This window comes from Contarinia nasturtii, unplaced genomic scaffold (assembly GCF_009176525.2).
Source record: "Contarinia nasturtii isolate CC-2019 unplaced genomic scaffold, AAFC_CNas_1.1 Cnas_scaffold_2166, whole genome shotgun sequence".
Classification (NCBI taxonomy): Eukaryota; Metazoa; Arthropoda; class Insecta; order Diptera; family Cecidomyiidae; genus Contarinia; species Contarinia nasturtii.
In genome coordinates this window covers 289,092-310,713 of record NW_022199493.1, presented here as the reverse complement: position 1 = coordinate 310,713, position 21,622 = coordinate 289,092, and the positions used below count along the sequence as shown (strand labels likewise).

At 37.6% G+C, this 21,622-nt stretch overlaps 2 protein-coding genes across 3 annotated transcripts in view; one reads left to right on the top strand and one right to left on the bottom strand.

Moving 5' to 3' along the window:
* The first annotated feature begins 442 nt into the window (after window positions 1-442).
* LOC116347929 (poly [ADP-ribose] polymerase-like) lies at window positions 443-4,753 on the top strand. The gene is made up of 9 exons (XM_031778739.1): window positions 443-866; window positions 981-992; window positions 1,076-1,217; window positions 1,302-1,846; window positions 1,929-2,206; window positions 2,283-2,607; window positions 2,676-2,769; window positions 2,843-3,005; window positions 3,069-4,753. Exons 1-9 carry the CDS (start codon window positions 768-770, stop codon window positions 4,372-4,374), a joined length of 2,964 nt encoding a protein of 987 aa, XP_031634599.1. The 5' UTR covers window positions 443-767; the 3' UTR covers window positions 4,375-4,753.
* LOC116347928 (protocadherin-like wing polarity protein stan) overlaps window positions 4,543-21,622 on the bottom strand; it is a 91,419-nt gene continuing 74,339 nt past the window's right edge. The window contains exons 4-15 of one of the 2 annotated variants that reach the window (XM_031778738.1): window positions 16,246-18,875; window positions 15,529-16,028; window positions 14,640-15,406; window positions 11,109-14,554; window positions 9,359-11,018; window positions 9,112-9,258; window positions 8,322-9,036; window positions 8,096-8,216; window positions 7,353-8,017; window positions 7,015-7,289; window positions 6,561-6,567; window positions 4,543-6,028 (exon numbers count right to left, since the gene is read on the bottom strand). In XM_031778738.1, the coding sequence (XP_031634598.1) occupies window positions 6,011-6,028; window positions 6,561-6,567; window positions 7,015-7,289; window positions 7,353-8,017; window positions 8,096-8,216; window positions 8,322-9,036; window positions 9,112-9,258; window positions 9,359-11,018; window positions 11,109-14,554; window positions 14,640-15,406; window positions 15,529-16,028; window positions 16,246-18,799 (10,875 nt within the window). In that variant the 5' untranslated portion in view covers window positions 18,800-18,875 and the 3' untranslated portion in view covers window positions 4,543-6,010. The remainder of the gene's footprint in view (window positions 6,029-6,560; window positions 6,568-7,014; window positions 7,290-7,352; window positions 8,018-8,095; window positions 8,217-8,321; window positions 9,037-9,111; window positions 9,259-9,358; window positions 11,019-11,108; window positions 14,555-14,639; window positions 15,407-15,528; window positions 16,029-16,245; window positions 18,876-21,622) is intronic. The other variant, XM_031778737.1, reaches the window with a different exon arrangement.

Here is a 21,622-nt window from a genome sequence, read left to right as displayed (position 1 = left end):
TCAATGCATTTGATTTGAGTAGTATAAGTAGAATTTGCATTATTCATAATTAAAATAAAAAAGTGAAAAAAAGTCAAAAGAACGTGAGAACTTTTCTCCTCTTCTTTGATATTCTTTGTTCTAGAACTTGTATTTTCTTTTTCTTTTCTTTACACTTCTTTTATATTTTTCTCAAAGGAATCTTGAATATATTGGGCATAGAAATCCAAAAAAATACGTTTCTTTTTCTTCGTTCAAACGAAACTTATATCGGAAATGAAGCATAATTTCGCATTCTATACTGAATGACAGCTGAAAATCATATCATGGCTGTATGACAACCGGCTTGAAGTCAAAACAATGCGCTCTCTCACTTACGCATAAACATTTGTGTTGATGTGTTTTGTCGCTGTTCAATATGGTGAATATTTGGCGCGATTTGTCAAGTTAGCACACGTCGATACAGTTATAATGTAAATGAATGTGTGCAGCACGCTCCCAGTGATGCTTCACTTTGAATCGTCACGACTAACGGACACAACATTTTATGTATATCAATCAGTATCACATTTCACAGTCGGCAAACATAAGCGTCAACAACAACATCAGCTGTGACATTTATTTGGACAGTTTGTTTATGTGCCTTACATCAAGCTATATCGTCGAAGTAGTCTAAAAAATTTTTTTACTGTTTTAAATTTGGTCAAGTGAAAAGTGCGTTCTATTTGTTTTGTGCGTTCTATTTGGTGGCAAAATACAAAGAAAAAGTTCACACGCAGTGGAAAAAAATGGCAAATGTCTTGCCGTATTGTGTTGCGTATTCGGAGGGAACCGATGTGTGTCAAAGATGTGGTTCCCAAATTCCCGTAAATTCGCTGCAGTTAGGTGTAAGTTACTTACAGAGATTTTTTAAGCCAATTTTATTTGAATTAGTCAACGACAGTGACATTAATTTAAGTGAGATCAAATGAAATAAATTGATTACACTCTTTTGATTCTAGGTAATGGAGCAGGTAAATATCATTTACGCAGTATGGTGTAATTCATCAATATTTGTCTATAAAACGGCTCTTTTCAATTGCGAAATCCATTTTAGAGTCTTTCTGACGATTGCATGGAGGCAAAATGGTACGATAAAAAATGTTTTTTCAAAGATCGTCGCCCTGCATCGGATTTGGTAATTGATGGTTATGTCAAACTTCGTTATGATGATCAGATGGAAATTCGCAAAGAATTAGGTTAGAATTGTGTCCGAAACTATATAAATAAATTATAATTTATCGGATTTTGCTTGACGCTGTTTGATATTTTGAATTTTTCAGGTATCTGTGTTGGTAGCCGAAAGCGATCAGCCAAAGATGATACCGAAAACAAGCCAGTACAGCTGCCAATCAACGAGTTTTACATTGAATGTGATAGAAAGGAACCGTGTGGCAGCTGCAAGAAGACCATTAAATCGAACGAATTATGTGTGATGAAACTTAACCATGACACCGAACTCAATAACAATTTCAACAGTCAGGCGGTGTGGTATCACTTTTTCTGCTTTGCCGAGCAACAAGAGAAGTATGGATGGTTGAAGGCAGGCGACGCGCTTCCTGGTTTCAAAAAATTGAAAGATGGTGAAAAGGAAATTGTGCTGCGATACATTAGATCGATGGATTCCGACGACGATCGAGCACCGTGTAAAAAGACACAGAAGATTGAAGTGGGAAGTGCCGCTGATGAAGCGTTCCAGAAACAGATCAAAAAGCAAAACAACGACTATTTTCAGCTACGTGACATTCTCAAAGCAAACACCAATTGTGATATTCGCAAAGCAATTTTACAGGCAAATGACCAATTCATTCCCGAAAACGATACGGAGGTGAGACATATTTATCAAAATTTATGAGAAAAGAAAGAAAGAAAGAAATAAAAAAAAAATCATCATTTGCTATCTGATTTAGATGCTCGATCATGTAACGGATATCATTTGTTTTGGTGCCATCGAACCATGCAATAAATGCAAAAACGGCAAATTCATTTTTATGAACTCATCATACCGTTGTTGTGGTGGTCACATCTCCGAATGGACTCTTTGCTACAATAAAGTTAAGGAACCAGCTCGTACGGCTGTCAAAATACCCACCGAATACCTCACATCGCTGCCATTTTTGAATCAGAAATTTAAAGTTCGTGCCCGCATTATCAAGGACATAGAAGATATTACCGACGAAGATTACATGTAATTCGGACTCACAATTAATATTTTTATAGACATCAATTTTGCTAATTTAATATTGCGCTTTGGAAAATTTTAGGCTGCATACAAATCAACCGCTTTTCAACATGGAGTTCGCAATAGTTGGTGAGACAAAAATGACATACGATGAAATCGAGGAGAAAATTGTGCAAATGGGCGGTAAATTGATCGGTATTCATAAAAAACTCAATATGGTCGAGACGCTCACTGCCATCGTTGTTGGGACAAACGATGATGAAGTAGAGAAAATGGGACCAGCCATGACTATGGCCAAAAAGCATGGAATCCACGTGGTGTCAGAAGGCATTTTTGATAAAATAAAACGTGAATCAAATCCAGCTTTTTTCATCGATTTTGAAGACATTAGCAAATGGGGCAAAAATGTAATTTGTTCATCATTTTATTTTGTAAGATTTTGTTGTATATGATGTTTCATTTGTTATTCATTTAGATGCACAAACGAATACCAGAAAGAAAAGTCATCGTTGAACAGAATAAGTCTCACGAAAACCATGAACCAAAAATCAAAAATTTGAAATGGAAATGTAAGCTGTATAGAATTTTTCTTAAAGTATTGTATTTATGACGATTGTATTCTTTTCTCCTTTCGATTTTCAGCTGGTGGTGTTGTTGATCCAGATTCAGGAAAGGCAAATGAAGCACACGTTTATTGTTATAACTCACTGAATTATTGTACAGTTCTCACATTGGTTGATATAACGGCGAATAAAAATTCATATTTCAAAATGCAATTACTTGAATCCGATGCCAAGCCCGAAAAGTACGTATAAATTCCATCGATTTAGTTTTCCTTCGATCGGCTATATATTATGATTATTCGCAGGTATTGGTTATTTACGTCAAAAGGACGTATTGGTACTGAAATCGGTTCAACGAATATAATGCCATTCGATAGTTTGGGCAAAGCATATTCCGAATTTGGAAATGTTTATATGGAAAAGACGGGAAATGTTTTTGGTACAAAATTTGAAAAAAAACCGTCTAAATATAATCAGATGGACATTGAATATGAAACAAAAAAAGCGCCACCGCTACCAGCTGCCACATCAAATTTGAGCGAACCGGTTTTCAAACTGATGGAACTTCTCTTCAACGTGAGCATAATGGAAGAGACATTGTTGTCATTTGATTTGGATACGGAAAAAATGCCGCTGGGTAAAATCAGTGCACATCAAATGGGAGAAGCCCAAAATCTTCTACAAGAAATTGATGAATTGTTGACACAACCAAATGATGACTCGTCTTCGGCGAAAATTGACGACGCATCGAATCGTTTTTATATGCTCATTCCGCACAAATTTGACAGCCGTCCACCAAAAATAAACAACCATGAAATGGTTCGCAACAAGTCGGAAATGTTGGAGGCATTGATGCAAATGGAGATCACATACACACTGCTGAATTCGGGTGATTGTGACGAGAAAATGCATCCATTTGATGTGTACTATGAAAAGTTCAAAACCACCATCGAAGTGCTCGACAAAACTACGGACGAATTTAATGACATTTTGAAATACGTACAAAATCCGCAGGACCATGATGAAGTGAACGATTATAAGCGTCTCGAATTGGATCAAGTGTACAAGGTGTCACGACATGAAGAGGTGCAACGATTTAAACCATATGAAAAAAATTTCAATCGACAACTACTTTGGCATGGTTCACGACTCACCAATTTCGTTGGCATTTTATCGAATGGTTTGAAAATTCGACCAACGAATGTACCAGTTTCAGGCTCAAACTTCGGGCACGGCATATACTTTGCTGATTGCATTCTGAAATCGGCCGCTTATTGCGATGGATACCACTCAAATAACATTTTGCTATTGTTGTGTGAGGTTGCGATTGGTCCAGTGAAATTTTGTCATAGACCAGATTCAAATGTGAAATTGCCAAAAAATTGTATGGCTATCAAAGCATATGGCCAATTGTATCCAAGCCCATTTCATGTTCGCCCGGACGGTCTAAAAATTCCAAATGGCTCGCTACAAGTTAGCAATCAACCAACACAAATGGCATTCAACGAGTTTGTAGTTCAAAACGAAGCTCAAGTCAAGATTAAATATCTTGTCAAGATGAAATACGCTGACACGGACACCGCTGATTCGGAATGTTCAAGTTGTTCGTAGTTTAAGACAATTTTTTGATCTCTATATTATGTTATGGAACGTTTTTTGTTTGTTACTTAAGGCGTAGACGCTAAAGTTTTTTTTTATACAAAAATTATAAAAAAATATTTATATAAATCTGAAAAAGAACAAACATTTCGAAAGTGCAGTGAAGTAAAACAGCTTTGATTTTGAAATAAATTACCATTTCTTTATTAATAGCATAAAATTATGTCTACGTCTTGTTGTTGTTGTTCTTAATCGTTTAATATTCATTTTGAAATGTCAATATTAATGTAGTATTAAATAGATCTAGTTGCAATGAAAAATCTACAATCCGTTGATTTTCTTTTTGTTTCGTTTATTTTTCACTTGCAATAAAATAAACGCTAAAAATGATGAATTGCTGGGTCTTTGTGAAAAATGTACAAAAAAATTAATATCAAATAATAAACGAAATAATAATTTACAAACAAAAATCACATAAAATTTGAATGAAACTTCCAAAGCAAACGGTTATTGATGGAGCTTGAGTCGTACAGCGACAAACTAAAGAGATGCACTATTTTCACCCATTATTTATTTAATTTCCCTATGTTTCATTCAATAGTTCAATTTCTTATTTTTTTTTTTTAATAAAAAAAATTCAATTACAATTTTCATTTAAATTAATCAACATACATCTGTGTTTTGATCAGTTTCTCTTCACATTGTCTTTTTTTTTCTTCTCTTTTCTTTATTTCTAATACATTTTCTTTTTTTCTTTCTCGGCTCAATCAAAACTACAAATATATTCAACAAAAGTTGAGGCACTCCTTGTTTGTCGTGTGTATTTTTTTGTCTCCCATTTTTTTTTCTCTCAAATAAATATAAAGAAATGTCTTGCATTCGATATCGCAAAATCTGATTCAACTAATTTCATTAATTTTTCCATTGAAATTAAACGAATTTATCTCATTTAAAAATTAAATTGGAAGTGAAGCATGTGTATTACATTACAATGACCATTTAGTTATTATGATTCGATTCAACACACTAAAACTTAAAATTATACTTAAAAATCTCATCTTATTTACATATAAATACTTGTGTGTCTTTTTGTTTTGGAATGTAAACCTACGTCTAGTAAATGCTGTGTGTTTATTAAAATGCTTCAAATGATCGTTTGATAAATTCTTCAGCCCAAAGTGTTTGAAGCTTTTTTGGCAATGTTTTTTTCTCGAGGAATGGATTCCATTAGTAATTTTCATACTTGGTCGAATTAGGAATTAACAGTAAATAATTTGACAATTCGGCAGTAAAATTGGATGTATTTTAAAATGAAATTTATCGATCATAATAATAATAGATCGATGGTATGACACAAGTATTTTGTTCTCTGCTCTCTTGTTCAATTTTCAAGCTAAATTAAAATGTTTTATTTATCTTTCAAGAGTATGTTGAAAGCTCATTTTTTTACAGATTATTATTCATTATATTTCTCTAAATAAATATTTATATTTTTTGCAATGAGAGAGCAACTTTCAGATCGTCTGTTAAAGGTGATGGAATGAATGCATTTGTTATTATTATCCGATGATTGTTTTTGACTTGAGTTTTTGTTTCGATTTTTTTGGGCAGTCTTTTGTTGGCAGTTTAAACGGTTGTCTCATCATCATCAATATAACCTTTCCTCCTGCAAATAAATTCAAATTTAATTGGATGAGAATATTTTCATGAAATTTAAAAATTCGGAAAATGCACTAGGAAAACTCAAACCCAAGCAGAAAATTTGAAACAATTAAAAAAAACGAAAAAATAATATATTTTGGTGATAAATATCGGATGTGTACATTTTGTTTGCAAAGATCAAAAATGTATCTATAACTTACGCGAAAAATAAATTATCAGAAGCTATGCCGTACTCACAAAATACACATGGACACCATCATTGACAATATGACGAATTTCAGTAGAAAAAAATATATTTTTTTTAAATTCATGGTTTTTGGCCTTTTTCAATACTTTCTTCTTCTTTTAAGAACAGTCCATATAAATTTCGTGAGCACAGGAATAAGCGCTTATTTCTCAGTAGACACAAGAAAATCACTCAAAAAAATGCTAAATTGTTAAAGAAGTGTGAATGAGCTAATAACTAAGTGCAAATCAGCCGGCAAACTGTTGTTGCAGTTCACGCATACATAAGAAAGAAAAACCTGCAAAATTACCTCCGATCTGAGAATGATTCATTTGTGAAATGGGCATGAAAAAAAATCATTCATGAATGATGATGATGATTGTTTTTGTTTTGAATTTAAAAAAACCGAAAATTTTGTGTTTTTTTTATGTTCGAAAAATCCAAATAGTAATGTTCGGTCACAGACATAAAATGTTCAATTTTGAAAAAAAAGAAGAAGAAGAAGAAAGAGCACAGAAATACAATAAAAAAAATTAGATTCGTTTTAACCGTTGCCAGCACCATCTGTTAATTGATAAGGTTTCAATGATTAAAAATAAATTCAACGGAAAATTAAAAAGGAAGAAATGAAATCAATTTATTCATATTACGACAAAGAGATGGCCAAAGATTAGAGAATTTGTATTATTACATACACATTTGTGTGTGTGTTTTTGAAATAAAATATCATGTGAATTGTATTGAAATTGTCAGGTGAGACTTACTCGCTTGTGTCGGTGATGCTGGTGAGCGGTGCAAGGGGCTGTATGCCTGTGGTCACACCCGGCGGTGATGATGTTCGTGAACTTTGCCGTGACGATAGTTTATTCGTGGACAACACCGACGGATAGTTCATGTCATTCGATGAGAGTGCCTGATTTCTGGTTATCATTGATAGATGATCTTCTTCTGCATTGTATGGATAAATATAGCCATTTGAGTAGCCATTTTTATCAGACGTCTCTGACATTCGATCGGAATGATAGTCGGTGGCACGTTGCTGTAAAATATCAAATTGAACGATCAACAATTGTTTATTTACTTTGAATCAAATTTTATTTACCTGATAATCATTCTTGAGCATCGAATGAACGCTATGAACTGATTCGGCACCGCTGTACAGTCCCGGCGATTTTAGACTGTAATGGCTTTCACGTGGCGTTGAACTGTACATGTTGTTCGATAGTCGATCCTTTGACATGTACGGTAGTTCAGTCTTCGATCCCATGTATGGTGATCTTTGTTTATCGTACAGAAAATGATTCGTATGCTGTGGAATCATTTGATTTATGATTTGATTATTTGGATATTCAGAATCACTTAGAACGCCAGTTGCTGCGGCAGCTGTATATCGGGCATCGGATGCTTTTGAATGATAATTACTATTTAAATTGTATGCAGTATCGGCGATGCCAACAATACTACCGCCACCACTGTAATTTGCTTGATAGTCTTTGTTTTGGCCATACAAATTGTCATGATCCATTTCGTATTTGTAACGATCATTGTCGTATATCATTTGCGTTGGATTCGTACGAATGTTATAGTTTTCGTGCATATTTTCGAGAATCGATGGTGATGGAACGCCCATTTGATTGTGTGCCTGACGATTCAAATAGCTGGTATCGGTCAGATCTGGATGCGGTAATGGAAGTGGGTTTGGTGAACTCGTTGAATGGGGATGCACTTCGTTATCCGAACCCGTTTCCTGTGACCATCGACCTACAACTATTTTTTTTTTTGGGAGAGATGAGATGTTATCAACAAGTTTTTTTTTGAAAAATTTCAATGAAAAAATGCAATTACCATTTGGATTTGGTAAAAATGATTCGGGCGCCTGGCTTGACCAACGCGACGCAAATACCGGTCGAACGCTCGGGAACAATTGTGGACTCTGTACTACATTCAATTCTGGTGGCGTCGTTGCCTGCAAATTTAAATCATTTTTTTTAAACGTGAAAAAATGTGTCAACTTCAAAACTCAATTGAAATTGAAAGCAATAGAGTCGGGGTTTCTGCCAACATCACAAACCTGAACGTGTTCCGTAATATTTGGTAAATATGATGAAGCTGCCGATACGCCAATGTTGCAATGTGATGTTGAAGCAATGCCGCTTTGTCCAACTCTTGATTCTTCTTCGTCGCTTGAATGGCTCGATGCAAGTTCCAGACTTCGTCCATCAGTTTCCGATCCAGAATCAGATTCTTTACGTGATCGTCGTCCGTGTCGATCATCTCGATGTCGTCGTTTGCTGCTATTTCCATTATAACCTCTCATATACGATTGACCGTCGCTATTATAATTTGATGTTGATGTGGATGTGTGTCGAATTTGACCCTCGCTACGGTACGGACTGGAACTGGTTTTATTTGTGTTTGTGCTTTTCGACGTTGTACTCGATGCACTGATGCCAATGTGTTTGCGACTTGTTTCATATGAACCACCCGCAAAACCGCCCGGCGAACGTGGATTTGATGTGGCATTCTGCGAGCTTACACTAACCGCTTGTGATGAATCTAAGAGTGGCACCTTCCTGCCCAAACATCGCAAAAATGTATGATTCAAATTTTCCCGCACACGTTTATTGATGATACAATAGCCGATTAGACAGAAGAGTGCATGGAACACAACCGCTCCGGATAGTAACATTGTTAGCAATTGAGAATTTTCCGATGCAGCCAATACAGCCAACACCCACATTATTCCCATCAACGGTAATGACACTACGGACAGCCAGAGAAGCGTTCTGCAAAAAGGTACAAAAAAATAAAAAAAATAAATTACAACGTGTAATTTACAATTTTATGATGGGAAAAATTACCTCAAATTTCCGAAACCAAGAACATGGTCTTTTAACGTGAATGCCGCTTTTACCGATACAAATAGTATCATCAAGTTCACCACAGACATTCCGGCTATCGGTCCGACTAACCACCACACAACGGACTCATACACCGACAACCAACAGCTGAAATTGAATGTGAAATTAGTTAGATAAAAAAATACTCAAATTTTTCAAAATAAAAAAACGAATTTTTTCGAAAAAAATTTAATGAAGTGGTACTTACAACAAATTATTTCCATATTCATGTGCCCTGACGCCAACCGATAGTCCAACAACAATGGCCGGTGCTCCGTAACCAATTGAGAAATAAAAGCCCATCGGTCCATGATTAACGTCTCGCATTTCGGTGAGCATTCGATACAAGTGTACACAATCAACGGTTGTCCATGCAAATGCAGCCAACCATGCATAATGCAAACAAATCGCAATAATTTTACATGAAAATTCCGTATCGATTAAATTGCGTCGCGATTGGAATCCAATGAAGAACAACATTTCGGCAAAGAAAACGCACAACACCAAATTCTGATGAATTGTATTCGAATTGGTTTGCAGGCCGCGCAACAGTGCCAATGCAACCAAAACGACAAATAGAACTGGCAATGATATTAAAAATGCTGACAGTGTTGTGATTTGAATGAGTAACGACGGTTCGGGTATGTCGCTTGGATCGATGACATCAATTAAAACGGCATAATTGGAAATGTGTGTGCATGAACAATTGATGATAATTGGTCCGTCCATGATCATAAATTCAGCCTCATAATTTGGCGGCTGAGTTTGACAACCGAGCCGTGTCCATGAGCTTGTAAAGCTATTCCATCGTACACATTGTGGATTTGATCGTGGACCAAAGAGACTGCGTTCGATGTTCAACCACATTTGTAATTTAATCGGTTGCGATAAATGTGGTGAACCAAGACTTCGGTACACCAATTGTTGATCGTCTTCATCGTAGTCGCTACCGTCTGATATGCCACGCTTTACAACACGTTTATCGGGGTAGGTGGCTTCGTTTTCCAAACTTAAGTTAGGTTCAAATGATTTCTTTGTGGGTGATGGTGCCAATGAGACTGATGCCTCATCGAAATTCTCTGCCGAATTTTTAATGACAATCTCAGCGCTGTTCTTCAAACTGGCATGATCGTCATCGCCACCGCCCACATCGTGTATCGAAATATTTATCAATTGATCGTTTGAATTGGACGGATCCTTTGTGAAAACGGTCAGATTTGAATAGCGTGGCACTTTTGTCTGTTCTCTTTCTCGTTCTCGTTCCCGTTCCCGTTCCCGTTCCCGTTCCCGTTCCATATGGTTTGATTCGATGTCACGGCCCAACATTATTTTCGAAGATACATTCGAACCACCACCATTTGCTGATTTTGATTGTTCATTTGTGCTCGGCACCAGAATAGTCAGCGATAGTATTGGTGTGGCAATTTTCACATCAACACCCCATCGTCGTGTAATTGTTTCATCGAATGCACTGTCATACAAGGTACCCATATCTTTGTACTGTGCATAGCTAATGATTGCACGATGTTTATCGTTCATTTGTGAATTTGTTGAATGAATGAGATCGTTGCCGTCTTCGGGTGTTGTGATGCCCAACATATCCAATGGCACCATAAATTTTGTATGATGATCGAATTTCTTTTTGTTTTGCATGTAATTGTTGTATTTGGGGAAGAAAATCATTGGCTTTTGCTTTGGATTGTGTTGTAAAAATGCGCTGGTATCTGGCAAAATCACACTTTCCGTTGTGAATTGATTTGAATGATGATTCGATTTCTCCTTGAAATATTCGGACAATTGTTGTGGTTGATAGCCAAACAATGATTCAGTGGTTACAATGTCCAATCCGAGCACCAAATTATTCGATCCTACGAAGTAAAAAGAGAAATAGTAAAGATTTTGTTAAAAAAAATAATTGAAAAATTTAAAGAAATAGATTTAACTATTTTGTCCCTTACCTATTTCAAATGGATTTGTGTAGGTATCATGTTGTGATCGTGCCAAAATTGTCATATATTTATTGAATGCATCGACTAAATCGCCCGGTTTTCGTTGTGTCAATTGCGTTAAACGTTTCCACTCGCTAGTATAGCGTTCGTCCAAAATTACACTTGCACTTTCGACTAAATTCCGAATAAAATACTTGTCTTGACTATGCGATAGATTCAAACCATTTTGCATAAGTTCATAAATGATGATTTCATGTAGTAAACCTTCGGTCACCAATAAATCGGCACCATACAATCGATCATGTACGAATTTCACTTCATCCGTTAGATATTCCATTTCGTATTCGTCAAGCCAAACCGCATCCTTATTGATTGGTGTTATTTTCGATTTTAAATCGCTATTCTTATTCGCCACATTAATTCCATTTATATTTCCCACCACATCGGTAGCATGCTGCAGTGCAGCCGCTATTTTCACCGAAATAAATGAATTCAATTCCAATTCACGTTTTTCCAATTGTGACAAACGTTTTCGCAAATCGATAAATTGTTCGGATGTACAATTGAACATATCCGGATGACTCCAACCGCCACGATCACCGTCGCATACACGACGTCCCTTTCCAAACGCCGGCGATGGGCAACTTTCAATTGCCACTTGTCCAAGCGGCGTTCGTGGCCACCATACACCAGCTGCAAACGATCTTGGACATGAGTCGTACACAACTTCACAACCTTTTAACGTTACTTCGGCATATGGATTTGAGCATGAATCACATCGTCGTCCAATAACACCTTCTCTACACTCACACTGGCCAGTCAAACGATTACAGGTGCCGCCAAACGAACCAATGGCATAACAATCGCATGGGAAACATGCCGTTTCGTTGATTGGCTGATAATGATTCTCCTTGCAATAGCATTGGCCAGTGGTTTTATTACAATTCATATGATAACCTTGTTTTACATTACATTTACATGGTCCGCACACTTTTTCACCCCACCATCCGCCCGGACATGTTTGCATCTTATTTATTTCACAATATTCGCCCGTATTGTTTGTACTGCTGCAATCGCATTTGTATCCTTTGCGATTGCTCTGATCGACGCGGCACACACCCGATGTGCATGGATTCAATGCACAAATCGGTACACAGTCGTCACCAACATATCCCGGTAAACATTCGCACATTGTTTGATCCCAATCGGCAACACATGAACTGTGCTCAAAACATGAATCTTCACACGTTGATTTTGATTCGCAACCGTCTCGAACATTTTCACGTACGGTTGGTCGATTCAACGACGATTGCGGTCCACCAACACGAACATCTTGAATACAACCTTCAAAATGCGGTAGATCTTCAATGTGACCAAAGCTTGTGTCAACACTGCCCAAATTCACTTTGCCCACATAACTGCCGGAGATTTTTTGTGACATTGGCACCACGCCGATGCGTTGACCATAATCAACTGAAAATGAAATATCCATTCCCAACCATTTTATTTCGATGCGATGCCATTCACCATCGGCCAAATCACTGCCCGCCAAATACATTGGTTCACCGTTGAAAATATAGTGTAAAATGCCATTTTTCAATGCAACTATTGCCGAACTATTTTGACCAACTTGAATTTGCAATAAAAATGCATTACGCTGTCGTGTACGCACCGATAACGCGGTTAACCATGGAAATTGAATAGGTCGAAGTAATGGATTAAAGCTGAGCAAACCATCGCCCGAAAAACGCCATGGCAACGGCACCGTCTCTTGGCACGCATGCCCAGTAAATCCTTCCGGACATTCACACGTATGTGTTGACCATCCCTCTTTGCAGGTGCCACCATTGAAACACGGTTCCGATGCACAACTTGGTGTTTTCTTTGAACAACCAGCCGTCGTTCCATTGTCAGCCACATATGAATTTAAATCGATGTATTTATGATCGATGTAAATGTCGGAAATGCATCCGACATAGTCATGATTTTGAATTTGAAAATGGGCCGGAATTTTTGGTAAACCGCCAATTTGTAATGGTCCCGTTAAATCCAAAAATCGATGACACGTCTCGGTTAACAGTGAACATCGACGATCCAATACTAATGTTGTACTATTCGCACAGTTCCATTTTTCACCCAAATCACCATTCAACAATAATGCTGTATCGCATTCATCCAAACTAATTGTTACCGTACGATTGAAATAGGCCACTTCAACCGTATGCCATTGACCGTCCGATATTTTGCGCTTTTGTTCGATTGTCACCGATTTGATATCCTGGCCGAGTGAATATGAAAATGAAATGTGTCCGTTGAGAATTTCCAATGCAATAAAATCGTGTAATTCATTGTAACGACCGTTGTACAAGAGCAGACCGTTTTCATTGACTGTGGCAAAGTTCATTTTCAAATTGAAACGATGCCGTTGTCGCAAACTGGGAAATGTTAAAAATGAACTTTTCGGAAATGATCTGGACCGTAGTTCGCATGTTTGTGTATACGATGGATGTGGTGTCATTTTGGTTTGATGACACGATGATCGGCCGGATCCTTCACAGAAATCTGTCATACACGGTGGCAGAGTGTCAATTTTTGTCTCACAATTTTCGCCCGTATAGTCACCGGTACAAATGCAGGTGTAGCCACCTTCGCGTCGAATGCAATTGCCCTTGTTTTTGCATGGATTTGAATAGCATAGATCAACTTCGGTGTCGCAGAGATAATGCTCTTTGCTGCCGGTAAAACCGTCTGGGCACTTGCATGCAAACGTATTTACCGGATAAATTGGACGAAATAGAACTGTGTCACTGTGTATAAAACCCGATGCATTGCCAAATTTCAAAACGGTCAAACATTCTTCGTAATTTAAACATGGTTCGCGCACACATAAATTATCATCGAATGGTAACACTTGAACGGTGGCCAATCGTGCTAAAATGGCTCGATTCAGATAAACACGTTCCTGCAGATATTGTGATGTATAGAATTCTTCGTGTGACACATCGGATCGTCGTGCCGAAAAGCTGACATTTAAAACACGTGAATTGATATCGGTATCATCTTGAATTGAAAATAAATAGATATTCTCCTTTGGGCATGGTATAATTGCAGCCAAACCATCCAAGAAGAAGTTCAGCAAAGGTGATAAAAATGCTTCTTCGGTCATTTCATCCAGCCGGACAGTGACCGAATTGAAAAGCATATCTTCCGTAATTAATCGAACAATCAGTGTCATAATTGCTTTTGCTTCATTAATGCCATCCGTAACAGATACTTCCATCACCGCATACTTCGGCACGTTTGTATTCAATTGTGGACTCAATGTTAACGCGCCCGTCGAAGCATTCAAACGTAGTAAATTTGCATTGTTGCCCGATAAAATGCGATACACCAATTTATCATTGACATCCGCATCAAAGGCTGGCACTCGTCCGATTTCACCGTTTGGAAACCAACTGAAAGAAATGAGTGATATTATTGCAATTAAATTTAAAATGTGATATTCTTATTAAGCGAAATTGAAAGGTTGGCTGTACTTACTCTTGGAAATTATTGAATATAATTTGGAAATCCTTTAAAATCGGTGCATTGTCATTGATATCGGTGACCAGAATTTCGACAGTCACATCATTTCGCAATGGCGGGCTCGACGCTCGTATAACCAATTCAAAGCGTTTCTTCGGCGATTCATAATCCATTTCGGTCATCGTTAACAGTTGCGCACGTTCCGATCCGGGTCGTGTGATCAATGAAAATGCATTCGAATCATCGCCACCAATAATTGAATATTGAACGATTGCATTTACGCCTTCGTCCGGATCGTGGGCATGAATTTCACCAACCACCGAACCAACCGGCGAATTTTCCGGCACATAAAATGTTATGCGATCAGATTCAAATGTTGGTGGTGAATCGTTTACATCTTCCAACCGTACTTGCACCTCAATTGTACTGCTCATCGGCGGTGTTCCTTTGTCAATTGCAATCGCTTGCAAATGATAAACGGCTATTGTTTCGCGATCCAATTGTTTATTGCTCCGTATAATTCCCGATGTTGGATCGATCACAAACGAACCATCATCACGATCTTTTTCGCTCAACATGTACTTGACACGACCATTCAATCCGATATCATCGTCAGAGGCCGAAATTTGAACAACAGACGTTCCAATCAATGCATCTTCTGGAATTGAAGCTTGATACAATGGCACTTTAAACGACGGTGCATTATCATTTACATCGGACACAGAGATTTCGACATCAGTTGTATCACTCAACGATGGATTACCACCGTCCTTTGCCGTCACCTAAGGGGAGAATCACAAAAGAAAAGAATTAATTTAAATTAATCGACAAATAATCGATAAATAATCGTAAAACAATCAATAATAATAAGTAATTGTGTAATTAATTGGCCCTTTGCCGTTACCGTTAATAAATACGCGCTGACCGTTTCACGATCTAATGGTGCAATCGTTGTTATCGCACCAGTTTGTGGATTTATTGCAAACGGTTCACTTGTACCCAAACTATTCAGCGATTCTTCATTCAAAAAGTATGTGATTTGAGCGTTTATACCAACATCACTATCGGTGGCCGATACCACCAAAACTGTCGTTCCAATTGGCACGTCTTCGAATACACTCGTTGAGTATGGCGCATTTTCAAAGACAGGCGCAAAATTATTTGCATCGGTAATGTTTATGTTTACAGTAGCGGTGGCGGTACGACCACCTGAATCACTTGCAGTTATTGTTAGAATGAATCGTTTTTCTTGCTTGTAGTCCAATGGCTGGGCAATGGTTATCAGACCTCGTCCATTTTGTGATGTTATTGCAAATCGACCGCGGGTGTTGCCTGACGTTATTTCATAATGCAGTCGAGAATCTTCATCGGGATCTGTTGCGGTTACCGTTACGACTGGTGTACCTGGATAGACAAAAATTTGAAGAAATTTGTTTAGCAAAAATTTTACGATAAAAAAATTGAAAGAGAAACACCTTTACTTTCTCTTAACAATCCATAAAAATAATAAAAGTTTAAATCATTTTCTATTTTTGAATAAAAAAAATGAGTTTAAACAGTGATTTTTATCTCATTGATTTTTCGAAAGAAAAAAGTATTTCCAAAAGAAAGCTGTACAAACCGGGTGGCTGGTCCTCTGCCATCGATGCTTCATAAAAGTTCGGACTAAATGTTGGATCATTGTCGTTAACATCTTGAATGGTGATCACAACCGAGCTACTTGCCGAACGTGGAGGCACTCCACCATCGGTGGCAACCACTTGAAATGTATACCGTGACATATCTTCGCGATCAAGTGATTTAACCGTGTGTATCCATCCGGTGCGTGAATCAACAGCAAGTGGCAATGAATCTTTTCGATCTGAAATGCTATAGTTTATTTCAGCATTGGATCCTTCATCCGCATCATATGCTTGTACACGAACAATATTATAGCCGACCGGAACGGATTCAAGAACGGCCTCTTGAAATTGTGACGTATAAAATCTTGGGCTATTATCATTTGCATCGAGTACATTGACGAGTAGCTGTGTTGTATTACTTTTCGATGGGCTGCCACCGTCTTGAGCACGAATCACAAGCCGATAACTGCGTACACTTTCATAGTCCAATGGTTTCACCAAACTAACATCGCCCGACATTGAATCGATGGCAAATTGTGATTGAGTATTACCACCGATGATTGCATATCGAATGGCCGCATTGTTGCCATCATCAGCATCGGTGGCACGAATTTGTGCAATAATATTCGTATCATCCCATTTATCTTCACTCACCTGTACCGAATACGTTCGTTCGCTAAATTGTGGATAATTATCATTGTCGTCGAGTATTTTAACAATAACCGTGGCCGATGCTGATTTTCTTTCATCTTGCGGTGTTGCCATGTCGGTTGCTTGCACAACAATCGAATAAATATCGGCAACTTCACGATCTAAACTGCTGCGCGTTGAAATGACACCAGATTTTGGATCAATTTTAAATGTATTCATATCCTGATCGGGTGTTGTTGTACCACCACCATTCACCGTTTCAATTGAATATTCAATTTCCGAATTTTTCCCAATATCCTGATCGGTGGCACGCAATGTAATCACCGTTGAACCCACTGTCGCACTTTCACGTATACTCGTGTCAAATTGTTCGGCTTCAAATGTTGGCGCATGATCATTACAATCCAAGATATTCACTTGCAACGTTGTGGTGCCTGAACGGGGCGGAAAACTATCATCGGTGGCAACAACACGAAAATAATGTACATCCATTTGTTCACGATCCAATGATGTGGTGGTGCTAATAACACCGGTACGTGAATCAACTTTAAACATTGATTGTGAACGTGAATCAAGCAATGACACCATCGAATAAACAACGGGCGAATCTTCGGGATCACGAGCTCGAACAGTTGTCACCGTTGAACCGGCCGGTTGTTCTTCCAACACCGATGCCGTATACAGTGCTTGCTCAAAGTACGGACTTTGATTGCGTAGTTCACGTTTAACACGTCTTGCCATATCGGTGTCATTAAATTCCTGATGATGATAGACAATTTTCAGTCGATGATCCGCATCAATAATATCCGGTCGATCGCATTTCACTTTTAGTGTGACAATCACCTTCCATAATGGTTCCGGTATACAAACATCACGGCTTGCAACCAAATCACGATTTTGTAATTCAATTTTGAAACGTTCATCGCTGACATCCAAAAAATTCACTTTACAAAATTGGCAAATCGTTCGCGGTAAAAATGCATTCAATGAATTTATATATTGTGATTTTTTCATGCAAATTTTATTCCATTTGTCGGTCGTATGAATGGCATACGATGCATATGTTTCGGTAATCCATTGTTTGGCATCGGTGATTTTATTGTAAATGGCATCGTTCAATTGAAGTTCACGTCGTTTGCGTGACAACATTTTGTGTCGTTCATAATTTGTAAGCACACTATCAAACAGTATGTCACCGTCGTTAAAATGCTTGTAATCCGTTTCATTGACCAAACCATTTTGATAGACGGCCAATGGATTATTTTTGCTGCTACTGCTGCTGCTGGAAATGTGACGCCGTCGTCGCCGTCGTCGCCGTCGTCGTCGGTCCAACACATGATTGTCCTCTTCAAAATTTCGTCCAAACCATATTGCCGTACCGTTGATGGTGGTCGGGTGTTGCATATAGTGATAATCATCATTACAATTATCGCCCGACACCAATATTCGCAACGGTAAACTATAATAATCAATGCTTCGCAATCGATTCGTCGTTGAATCAACATAAAATGTGAATATATTCGGATAGAATATGCCATCACATTTTAGCGATTTTTTCAAACGAATTTGACCGTCTTTGTGATCGACATGTAATAAATGATGCACAAATTGTGCCGATTTATGTGTATTGATGCGATACAATCGCTCCGAACCAAGTTTATAAACGGATGCATTGAATATGATGGCACCGGCCGGTGTTTGGTCGCTCACCACAATCAGATACGCATCAACATTGCAAACAAACGACGACAACAATACAAATATCGTCGTTAAAATAACAATCGGCAAATGAAACGATGACGATGACCACGATGCCGTTCGCGTTGCCGCCGCCGTCGTTTTATTGACAGTGACAACGGTGGTGGTGGTGCTGGTGGCCTTTCGCTGTTGCAATGGCCACATTTTATGCAGTTCGATTTATATTACAGCCGCTGGTGCACATCATCAACACTGCAAACCAGTGAATTCGTTTAAAATCCTATTTGGGAAAAAAAAGAGAAACAAGAGAAAATACGATATTAATTTTTGTCGAGCGAAGGACGGGCGTGAAATTAATTTGCAAAAACTTAAATTTATTTCTGCATCACATTTTGTAAACATATAACTATGACTATGACTATCTATATATGTGCTTTTTTCATTAAAACTTTTCAAAAACTCTGCTTTGAAAATGTCCAATGTAACGCTCGGCCAATTCGTCAACCGAAGCAAACGATTGTTATTCCTTAAAAATAGGTATGATTTTGCCATGAGCTTGAATTCAAAAGCGCTACCTCCCCACCCCGCCAGCGCATCCGGTTTGCAGATTGCATTCGAACAGTAAAAAGAAATATGATAATTAAAGGAAGATTCGCTAACAACGACACAGGACACTTTCATGGTTTGGCTGGATGAGTCATCGATGATATGTATGCTAAGAGCGATTTGATAGCCAAACAAAAGGCACAAAACGAGCAATGGCAATGAAACTCTTTTGAATGAATCAATCCAAATGGAAACACACAATTCAATTCAAAATAATGCAAGTTTCCACTGTCATCGTGCGCTGTTTTGTCATTGCCCAACATTAATCGGTGAAAAATTCTGATGCATGCACAAATATATAGTTTGAAAAACAACAGCAAAAAAGCACAAACAAGAGAACCCGTTACACTAGACACATAAAATTGTAATGACGCTCTCTGTCGCTCCATTTTTTTTTTTTTTACTTTCATTTTGTGAAGTTTTATTATTTCGTCATCGCATGTGCATCATTCACTCTGGTGCTTTTTTGTCTGTGTGTATGTTTCTTCTTTTGTATGTTTCGATTGACGTGTGGTTATGAGCATTGTGTGCCGCAGTCTCATTTCAAATGCACGATGCGATTTATAGACGATTTGTTTGTTTTGTCAAATAAAAAAAAAATCAAATTCAACTCATCTCGGTGTGCAGTCTGTTCTGCCTCTGATCACAAACAGAAGCACACACGAACTAACCACAAAATCGAAGCCAATAACAACAACAAAAAACCGAATGAATAAACAAATAAAAAAACCGGCAGCAAATTCTGAAAGACAGAACAGAAAAAAAACCGGCATTGTTCTTCATGCACAAACTGTTCTTAGCGAATGTAATGGGCGAATACACATTGATTTTCATGTCGTGCCCGCAATGTATCAAACAACCACTATTAAGTAGAGTGTCAATGGTGAAAATGTGAATGTAAATAAAAACGAACAAACAAATTGAACCATTGAACAACTTTTGACTCTTTTTTCCAATCGGAATGCAATCGCAGGAATGCTTTTTATGCACTTTTTTCTTATTCCGCATTCACAATTAGATATTTGTGCATATCACATGACTTTGCATTCGTATTGACTTGATGCCAAGCTACAGAGTCGAGTGTTAAAGTCCTCTAGTCGGCAAAGAGGCAGAGAGAAAGAGAAAGAGAGAGAGTTAAAGAGAGAGAGAGAGAGAGTGTGAGAGAGAGAGAGTGCATGTTGGTTCGCTGACACAAATATTAATTTGTTTGTCTCCAACATTGAAAATGTTGCCGATTTGCATCAAAATGAGAAAAAAACCTGTGGTGAAATAAACGAGAGTTTTTGATCATTTGACTCCGGGTTTGTTCCCCGCGATATGAATATGTGTCGGATAATTTTCAACGTTTGTAGTACAAATTGAAAATGGATGATATGACATTGGAACGAGTACAAACAAAAAAAAAATCCGTCTGTACAATTTATGTAGTTTATATTTTTTGCTGCTGCGAGCGCGAACATAATTTAATGAATGCGATCGATGGAGATATGGGACGCTGAAAAAAAACGTAAAATATTTGCGTCAAGTGATTTATTGATATGCTTCGAATGAAGTGAACTTTTTTTAAAAAAAGAAATTCTGCATCGTGTCTGCCTCTCTGCATCCAACCATCTCAATTGTACACAATGCTGTCACCACTCAATATTTTGCGCTCATGATTTATACGGAAGAATCGCATTCATATTTCAATATTTAGCAGCCGGAGAATTAATGATTACAACGTATCATTTTTATTCTTCTTCTTGCTTTTGCACAAACAAAAGGGATCACGCACAATTGAAAATACAGTGCGCACACGCGCATCCAGCTGAATCTCTACCAGACCCATTAATTCAATGTATAATTCACGTTTTCGTTATTTGTTGAAGTTTTCTTAGTGGTTTTATTTTACTGAGTTCTTCTTTGCGAGTGCGTTTTTTTCTGGATCGGAATAGTTTATCACGACCACTAGTACAGATATGCAACATCGCTCAATCATTATGTCATTATTTTTTTTCTTTTTCCGAAATAATGTTAGAGTGAGTGAGAGAGAGAGGAAAGATAGAATGAATGAAAAAAAACAAAAGTATAATAAATTTGCGATGAAAAACGGTGCTCAAGCGTTGTTTTTTTTCTCTCCATCTCTCCACCGAAATTGTTTAATAATGGAATTGGAATGAAGAGTAATAAAGTTCCGCATTGACCATATGAATCATGATGAGCCCCGAAAAAAATCCCATCTATTTTTCAAACTATAATATAATCTGAAATAGAAAATCAAAAATGTAATGTTTTGGCCCGGTTCCTTCACGGAATGAAGAAAATAAAAACGCAGAAACACTAAAATGCAGAAAACAAAAATGCAGAAAAATAAACGCAGACGAGGGGCGGAGATGAGTGAGACTCAAACATGTGCTTCTTCTTCAAAACAATACATACACA

Bases quoted from the DNA above. Each gene is read 5' to 3' on its own strand.
- LOC116347929 (XM_031778739.1), top strand. From the start codon at position 768: ATGGCAAATGTCTTGCCGTATTGTGTTGCGTATTCGGAGGGAACCGAT. The intron at 1,218-1,301 runs GTTAGAATTGTG...TGAATTTTTCAG, and splicing joins GGAAATTCGCAAAGAATTAG to GTATCTGTGTTGGTAGCCGA. The intron at 2,207-2,282 runs GTAATTCGGACT...GGAAAATTTTAG, and splicing joins ATTACCGACGAAGATTACAT to GCTGCATACAAATCAACCGC.